The following is a 10,042-nucleotide window of genomic DNA, read 5'->3' as shown; positions in this document are numbered from 1 at the left end:
CATGCTAATCATGGCTGGGAAGTAAACACCTAATATGGAGCATAATTATGGTCGGAAAGCGTACAGAACATTCTCAAAGAAAATGTCAAGGACAATTCTAATTATAAAGGCTGGAAAATTATTAAAATGGATTTCAAATTAATATATGAAAGGGTTCGAATCAAATAATTGTTGAAGAAAGCATAGAGTATAACTTGAAAGAATGCTCACAACTGAAAAAGATTACCCAACGAAGCTATACAGCCCAATTTAGAAAGAAACAAAAAAACTCAAGTTTACCTTATTCTGGAGTGCAGAAGACGCTGTTCCGCGGCCCTCAGGTTCTACTGCAAGAAGGACATCCAAAAGGGCCAATGCCAATGCAGGGAAGTCCTTGAATGTCTCAGCAACCATACGCTTGTAAGGATGTTGAGGCTTGAAGATGGTTGCATGTGGCAATTTTGACTTCTTCCAATACTCCTCAGAAGGTGACCCACAAAGTTTGAAGATTTTATGCAGTTGCTCAACCTATAAATGATAACTGTTGTCATCATGATGCCCAAACAAATAAGAGATATGAACAGTTCAAAATAGGTGAAGCTTGTTACTTATCCATGCTACGTTAGTATACACAAACCATTGAAATTCACCAGCTAATAATTACATGCAATACACAGTCAGTATATTACAAGGGACCAGCAGAATCTTCCCGTTATACATCCTAATAAAATAACCCTTTGGACGGTAGGTTCAGATTCTTCTATTCAAGGTGAAAGACTGAAAGTAAATGAATTTTTTAAGAAACACGATGACTTGTAAGTCATGCAATATGTGTTGGTGCATGTTGTTTGAACATCATTAAATGGCACTTGCTTGTTGATGAACCTGAGCAGTTCAGAGGAAGGATCTCTTACAAATTCATGATATAAACAACTAAATGCCGATCAATCTGGACAATTAACCTTTTTTCATCTTCAAGGAAATGAAATGGACAAAGTAGACACCAAAAAAATGGCTTTTCTACATTGCCTGCTATGTGAACTCCTGACCCACTTAAAGAAACAGGTATAAGGTCAAGTTGAATTTTCAGAGTTCGAAATAGATCTTTCTATCAGTTTGCTATCAGTTTGCACACCGTCACAATGTAAACCATCTACTGGCTTGTGCTTTTAAGCTGATGCATATGGTGGTCCAATGCGGTGTGTGATACCATTTCCAAGCACTTTCCTGCTGTGCATCATTTAGAAGCCCTTCTCCTGGCAGTTCTAAACGCCAAATTCAGGTATCCTAATAAGTAAAGCAAACTTCCTCAGGCAGCTTCTCTTGACACGGTAGAGATTCAGCACATCTAATTCACGTGTAAAGAACTTGCATGGTTTTTCACATCCAAGAAAAGATTGGAAAGAGTACCTCTGTTCTTCCTGGCATTATAGGCTTCCCAGCAAATAATTCTGCAAGAATGCAACCAGAACTCCACAAATCCACAGCAATTCCATAGTCTGTAGCACCAAGCAAAAGTTCAGGCGGTCGGTACCATAAAGTTACCACCCGACTTGTCAGAGGCTGCTTCTGATTGGAGTTGAAAAAGGTTGCTAACCCGAAATCACCAATCTTTAGATTACCATCATGGTCAATCAGAAGATTTGACCCCTTGATGTCACGGTGCAAAACACCATGACTGTGACAATGGTCAAGTCCATGTAGTAGTTGTTGCATATAGCATTTGATCTGCAAGCCAATGTGTAAGGTTCATATAAGAGTAAAGAAACCATATAAAATAATAAGTCTCGCTTTTTCTATAATAAACAGAAAAGAAATCATCAAAAGGAATAAATAGTTTTCATCAAATGAGGATGTATTATAGTAACAGACAACCCATGGACTCACAGAGCTATGTACAGCAGGTCGTCATAAAAACAAATGGTATTTTCACAAAAACTGATAATGTCTTGCCCCTTCACTTTATAGTATATATCTTTGCATTCTTATCCCAGCTGACTTCACTTAATGGTTTATTAAATCTGGTTTTAAAAAAGAATGGGTGCACCAGATGCAGGACAAGTTAATGCAAAGAACGATTTTCTGGGAATAGAACTAGCACATAGTAGCAGCAAAAGTGAAACATCAAACATGGTCATATCTAGGACTGCTTGGAGAACTTTTTTTTTGGATACATACTGTCAAATTTTATTAAAAGTGGGAGACACCCCTAAGTGTAGAGGAAGTATACAAAAGGAACACCTAGAATTTGGAGAACTTTCAAGCATCACTTCCATTCCAGATTAGAAAAAGGCATGCTCAATTGCTCATACTTCCATATCTCAAGTAGATCTAGAACAAGCTTATAAATATCAACACTCCCATTTGTCTTTCCTTGTGCAGAGATTGCTTTAAGAGAGGAACTTAACTTATCTCAGAGCCTTCTAAAGCAGAATCTAGATAACCTCAATGCTAAAATCAACTCAACCAGGGTGCATTCTCTTCTCAAGAAAACACAGGTTGTAACATAGATATTCCAAGAGCACTCCATTATGCTGTTCTTCAATTTAAATCCCAAAAAGAAGAATTCCATTCAGGAAATTATGAGATTATAATTACTTGGGGATTCATGGAATGACAATTTAATTTGTAAGTGAAGGAGTTTATCAAGCATTATGAGCAGTGGTTTCTTGAGGATGTTAAAACTTTGTATAGCTTTAGGCGCACACACTGAATACCTAAACACATGAAATTATTATGAGACAGCCCAGTAGACTAAAACCATTATTGATAAGGAACCCAAGTTCATGGTGCATCCAGAGGCAACCCTAGCTATTGAGGAGGCTGAATTTCTGGACAATAAGGGGAGTTTAATTTATATCTTGGGTAGTGAAGAATGCAAGCTAAGCCCTGAGATACTTAATAACATGGTCCATTTTATTAAAGATATACCATTATGTTCTTATGGAAGGCCATCTTAAACTTCCAAATTCTGAACAAAGTAAAAGATTTTTTTGCAATTAATTATGGGACTAAAAACAATTATGGCATATCAAAAATATCTGGTTATGTTGTTTGAATATTAGAGAAAGCAATCTTGCAGTTGGTATTTAGCTGATCCAATTTGTAGGTTTAGCTTGTGATTCCTCTATCCAATTAAAACTTGACGTTTTCAAAATAATAAAAACTATACTCGATATTATGGAGTTGTTCATATCAATATTGAACATGGCTTATCCAATAAAATACATATATTAATCAAATTGTGTTCAACTCAGTGACAAAGATTACATTGTTATCATCGAGAATCCATTTAATCAGCAGGATAAAAGAAGCTACCTGTGCTTCAGTAAATTTGATCCCAGTTGTTGCTGCAAGTCCAGCAAGATCATGCTCCATATATTCAAATACAAGGTATAAGCTGCCAGATACCCTTGAAGTTATCAGACCTTCAAGCTTCATGACATTTGGGTGATCAAGCCTACGCAGGATGATAATTTCTCTCGCCATAAAACGAACACTTTCTGGATCCATATTAGCAAATCGCACCTTTTTCAATGCAACAATTTTGTTCGTTTCAAGATCCCGAGCTTTATATACACTGCTGTAAGTTCCTTGTCCAATCTGCACTATTGACAGGACAGATTAATAAAAAGAAAAACAATAATAATCAATAAAAAGTGGACATTTGCCAAGCATAAAATTTATTCGTAATAATCAGCCTAGAAAAGGTTATGTGGGTTTCATAAAATCCAGTACAATTTGCATGGGTTGTATTGCCTGCAGCACTGGGATGCAGCTGTGTGGAAAATGGTGTATTTGTGCCTTTTGTGGTGTTTATAAAGAAAAAATAACAAAAGTTTCAAGAACCCCACGACCGACTTTAGAGGAAATTAAATCTTTATTTTTCAACACATTGTATATTTGGAAGCTGTTTATGTTTTTCTTTTAGTGATTAGTTATCACGATTTTCTTGTTTTCTTGCCCTTACTAATTGGCGACTTATCTTGTATAATTCGAGTGTACATGGGCCTTATGCTTTTTTATGATATCTTGTTACTTAAAAACAACAACAACAAAAAATTGCATAGGAGATAACATAAGAATCAACACAATGAATGAGCTATCAAATTTATATGGATGTAGAAATAACAAGCTGACCTTGTCCAACTTCTGAAATGACTCTGCCTTTCGAGGCACCCACCCGTTGATCGCTTCCCCAGCCACTGCACTCAGCCAAGAAGGCCATCCAGCTACAACTTGTGCTCCTCTTTCCCCATTGAGCAAACTACCTATCCTAGATACCCTAGGCTCTACTTGTCCTCCAACATCCATTGAGGACCGCTTTTGAAGCTGTGGTTTTCCCGGTTTCTCATTAAGGACCTTCTTCTCCCCCTCATCCCACGAAATGGTGGTAGAACCTGCACTTTCTGTGGGCGGATTGGTTATCAACCGTGCGGTGGAATCATTTCCACAACCATCACCCTCCACCACAGCTTCCTCTCTCCTCAAGGAAGAACCTAACCGCTTTTTATGTTTGTTTCCTTTAAATGCTTTAACACTCAGATGATTCGCAGCCACATATTCATGCGGAAAGAACCCTTTCGAGCAAACGCAGCCCATAATTCCACTTCACAGTCCCCTTTTCCCAAACACAACCCTAGCTAAGTTCTTCGATTCTGTTATTCCCAACACAAAATGCAGTTTTTCCTGATGCAATTCTAGCGGCATTGAGCCCGAAATCCGACCACCATTCCCTCTATATATATATACAGAAAGCTCCCTATAAATATACTATTTGCACTGTGTAATTCTCCTATTGATATAATTTCTCCAAACTAGCCCTTCAAACCAAGTCTTCAGATTTTCCAAGGCAAATGAGAGATAACTCAGATCCCTAAATCAAAGAAATCAAAAAAAAAAAAAAAAAAAAAAACTAACAACAATGGTATATTCAAATCCAAACTGAGAGACCCCAGAAGCGTATCCTGAAAATGTACAACGACCCAGGTCTTCAAATCAAAAAACTCAATCACATACGACCCGATTAAGGAAAACAGGCGATAAAGTCAATATCTTTCACGCAACTTAAGAATGCCCAAAAGCCTAATTCACAAATATACACCGACCCAGATCCCAAAACTCAGAAAGAAAGTCCCCCCAATTGGTGGGGAGCCAGAATGAGAACGGTGAAACCAGCATTTTACAACAGACAAAAAAAAAAAAAAATCAGAATTAGAATAACCAAACGAGACACATTAATTGAAGTCCCCGAAATCTTTGCTATGAATTCGTTGAATGCCAACTAAAGCCACACAAGACTAACTAAAAATACACCCAAAAAAAAAAAAACCAGATTTTCATGTATGTTTGGATTCCAAATGTGAGTTGGCACACACATAAAATTTAGACGTTCTAGAAAAGAGAAACAGAAAGAGAGATAGAGGATTGGATCTGGGTGATCCTATAAATACGAATTGCCAACGGATAATTGTGTTGGAACAGAATAATGTGAAGTTAACTCATTAATAAGCTTCACCCAGATTTTCATCTGCGATTAATACTCTGTTTTTGGAAACAGAGAGAAACAGAGAACAAAACAGAGCTCTGCTCTAGAGTCAGATACAAATCGCAGAGAGAGATCTGGTTGGCAGGTTGCTTGAACAGAGAGCGGACGTGGTGCCACGTTGCGAGGTGCGGGGCCCATGGATATAACTGGTCCCACTTTTTATTTTTTATTTTTGTTATTTTCTGATTTTATTTTTTTCTTGGGTCTTGTCCCACACTAAATATCCTTTTTGACAGGACGTTAAATGGGCCTGGCCCGGTCCCTATTGTGAGAGCTGGGTGATATGGACATAATGGACTGATTATGGGCCAGGCCTGAATAGTCAACTTTTTAGTTTGGTCTGAAGAACATGACTGTTTGACAAATACGAGTCAACTCTATTAATTTTTTTTTTTTTTTTTTCAATAAATATTTTGTTTCATTCGTCAATCAAGAAATTAGAGCATATTGCTCCAAAGAAACAAGATCACATATATACTATAAATTTGTTCTAGCCAAATTTGATCAATGACTTGTTCAATTACAACCTTATCTAGCATGTGGTCTGCAGAATTAGCCGCTCAGCTAATGCTGGTAATTTGCCAACTATAGTTTTTATTATAACTGCATAACATTAGTGTGTTAATTACAATCAATTTAAGTATTTAATGTCTGACGTTGTAAGCCATATGTAGGCTTACATACTGACGTAATAGGTCATAACTTCACATAGCAATGCCATAATCATATTTGATTATTTAGTAGTTAACATTGTAAAAACTATATGAACTATAACATTAATTTTATAAATAACTTGTAGTGAAAGTTATAATACAACTACTATCAACGCTCTATTTTTTTTTTCACCATTCCAGTTGAAATTGTTCTCTTGAACAGATTTTAGATCCGGAAATTCAAAAAAATAAAAACAAAAACAAAAAAAAACATTGAAGGTAAAAGTAAAATATATTTTTATTGAACAGTTTTTGGAATAGTGACTTGTCCACACCTACAAATACAATGAACAGTGAGATAAACTTGCTGGAGTAGGCCGGTGGAAGATAGCTTAGATGTCTAAGATACTATTTGCTTTTGAAAAGTGGCAAAAGAATTACAGAGCGCTATGAGTCCCTTCACATATTTATTGTTGTAATGGGCTTGTGCCCAGTAACGAGTCTCAATATTGCCAAATAGGTTTTGGGGCGCAAGACCTTATCCATTGAAAGTAGGCATGTGGGGCCAATGGGTGAAGTAAAATAGCACACTTAGCACACCGGCAAATTTTTTTTTTTCTTTTTTGCATTAAAATATTAAAAAAAAAAATTCCTATGCGGCGTGCTAAGCACATCGTGTGCTCTGAATCACGACCCGGGGCCATTAGCCCACGTCCCAACCGTAGTTAAGTAATTACATGTGATAGTTTTTTCATTGGAATAAATTGAATAATCAGAGTTTTTTATTTTTATTTTTATTTTTTTATAATTAATAAGGAAATGACTACAGGGAGGGATTTTTCTCACTTCTGATCCGAACGAAAGAAGAAGTGAGTGATCCTAAAAACGAAAATGGGGTGGGCTCCCCAACAATAGACCAAAAACAAACTAAAACATCGCAGAAATAATTACAATAGTTAGAAAATGGGACAAATAAATAACCCGATTCTCTCAAGGGGTCGCACAAGGCGGTTACAGAAGCAAAAGGGGAACAGATTAAGGTAAGCATATCTGAACCCCCATATGGAACCAGCAATAACTACTGCAAGGAGGTAGAAACCGAAAATGCACTGTCATAGTTCGATGTAGGGACTGCTGGAAAGAGAGAAACCACCACAAATCCGATTACAAAAGTCTCCACAAAATGATCAAAACACAAAAGCCCAAGGAGATAGCAACCCACATAAACAAGCAGCAAACAACAACAAAAAGAGCTACAAAATAGAAGGAAAATAAAAATAAATAATAAAAAAAAAAGTAGGAAAAAAGCCCACTAAACAGCGGTTGAAACAGAGGACAGGGCAGATGAAGGGTGACGGAAGAGCTTTTGGCAATAACTTGAGATGCACGTGTAGATTCACACGCAAACGCGTACTGACCACACAGCAGAGAGTTCAATATTCAATTCATCATAATTATGAAATTTTTGAAACTATAAGTTATTATGTCGCTTATTTAGAACGAAATAGAAGGAATGGGAATAAAAAAAATAATGTAAATCTTGTTTTTAACCAAATAAGAAGCAAGGAATTCTTACACTTTAGGTTTTTCAATTACAATCACCATCAATGGTCCAAAACCAAATATTGGAACCCCTCAACTACCATAAAATTAATCCCTCCAATTAGAAAGATGCCAATCTCTTTCTAACCTTACCAAGTCCTTGATGCATTAGAGTAGCTTTTACCTCATATTATATCTTTTCTTATAAAAGACTTCTTCGTAGGGACAAGTGGACAAAGTGTTCTTCGGGTATGATGAAATTTCTCTTATCAGTCTATTAAATTGATATACATCTATAAAACACGTGATTTTCACGTGCAAAAATTGACTAACTTTTACCTTAAATTATCTTTCCTTATAAAAGACTTGTACTAATCTCTACAAGATAGATCCTACCAATTTTGACCAAATAACACTCTTGGGGTACATCTAGAGCTCCTATTTTCCTCAATTGGTCCCTGCCTCCATATGATAATATATCATTTCATCATTATCTCCAAGAAGAAAGAATTTTCAATCTTACTAAGTTTGCCGAAAGTAGTCAATTATTAATACCAAGATTTGAAAAAAAATGGTAGTCTTCCATCTCATTATGCCATTGAATTAACATTATTTGCAACAAATGTATGAGGTGGAACCTACTTTTTCATGCAAAAATTGATTAACTTTCATAAAATGACCAATGTTATTAGGAAGCGTTTATTATAAGTCCTTACATACTAATATAGTAGTCCACACAATACTTATCACGTCAGCCACTAAAATGTGATTTGCAATGTAATAATCAATATGACGCTCATTCTTATAAAGTGTGAATTGTCACATAAGTTTGTAACGAAGTAATAGTACCCGAGCATTTTCTTACAATAGTTGGATCCAAATTCAAACTTGACAAAAAAAATAAAAAAGTTGTTTTAAACTCGTAAATCCTAGCTTTTGGCAATGTCATATGTAGGGTTGTATGATTAAGTCTCTAACAAGTCTATTACATTTTTTTTTTTGGTATGTATAGTTTAGTTAATTGCTCTCCAAGTCAAGTCAACATATTTTTCTTTGTTATCCATTCATTACTTCATTAATTCAAGGTTTTCTCTTTTATGAATGAATATCCATGAGATAATGCTTAAATAATTCATTTAATATATAAGTTAATGAATATCATACCATACGTAATATAATAATGGAGTACCCAAATCGCAGAGGACCCATTGGGCCTCATCAAAGGGCCATGAGACCTCATTGCCCAAAGGTTATCTCATTGGAGCCGTCTATACTTTGTCAATTTATCTTCTCATTCATCTACTAATTTAAGCATCATATGTAATTCTCGCGCTATATTTGGCGAGCCACTCTGTCCAATGTTTGGTGTGCAGTGTTTTAACAAATAATATTATAAAAACCGGGTCTTAGGCATCATCTATCGTTATGAGCATTTTTTTTTTTTTTTCAATTAAAGAATTGAATTCTTTGAATGGAAATAAATTGTTTCCATTTAAACTATTTTTATAGGCATAGGTGGAGGAAAGTTTTATCCACATCCAAACACACAACTCTATCTATTAGGATATTTTAAAATAAAAAAAATTAGTGAATTTTATCATATAGAAAATTCCAAATTCTGAAAATTATTCTTAAATGAGATTGGTTTATATATAATCGTATTGCCATTTATATGTTTACTAATTCGACATTTGTTATTTTATCATTTATGAAATATTATTGAATTTATTTTACAAATAATTTTATATACCATATTTTTATCCCACATTTATTTTACTATGTTAATGTGGCCGTTCCAATAATCCTTAGACTTTCTTATTTTTTTAATAAAGACAAATCTAATATGTTTTTTAAATCGTAAAACAACATGAAGCACAACGCTCTACGGATCTAAAAGTTAGTTGTGACTATTATATCAGCATTATATAATAATTGTGAGATAAAAATATAGTTTATAGCTTTACTCTTTATTTATAGGGTTTAAACTTAAGACAAATACTAGTCTCAACTAATTATTAAATTCGTTCTTATTAAAAAAAATTCAAAGATTAGATAAGATAAAATTTATATATTATACAACAAAATACTAGATCTCTAAATACGTATATATATATTTGAAGAATAAATACGTATATATAAAAGAGAGAAATAGAAAAAAGTAAAGTATATAGCCGTAAACGCCGCCACGACAAGTGCCACGTAGGATCGAGGCAAACGAGACCCTTCAGTTCCGAACCTAGAGGCTCGGGCAGTCACAGCTGGAGACAGCCTGTCTCCAACAAAGTCCCACTCACACCTATTCCCCTCTAACTACGTTCTC

At 35.1% G+C, this 10,042-nt stretch overlaps 1 protein-coding gene across 1 annotated transcript in view; it reads right to left on the bottom strand.

Annotated features, from left to right (window-relative positions):
- The window catches only part of LOC132177097 (probable serine/threonine-protein kinase At1g09600), a gene marked incomplete in the record, with an annotated part of 12,699 nt that extends 7,137 nt beyond the window's left edge, over nt 1-5,562 (bottom strand). Inside the window, 4 exon segments of the mRNA XM_059589315.1 lie at nt 283-507; nt 1,390-1,707; nt 3,298-3,582; nt 4,120-5,562. Coding sequence (XP_059445298.1) covers nt 283-507; nt 1,390-1,707; nt 3,298-3,582; nt 4,120-4,581 — 1,290 coding nt within the window.
- Nucleotides 5,563-10,042: the final 4,480 nt, after the last annotated feature.

The sequence above is a fragment of the Corylus avellana genome, chromosome ca4, assembly GCF_901000735.1.
Source record: "Corylus avellana chromosome ca4, CavTom2PMs-1.0".
In the NCBI taxonomy this organism is placed as follows: Eukaryota; Viridiplantae; Streptophyta; class Magnoliopsida; order Fagales; family Betulaceae; genus Corylus; species Corylus avellana.
This window is presented reverse-complemented; position numbering and strand designations above follow the sequence as displayed.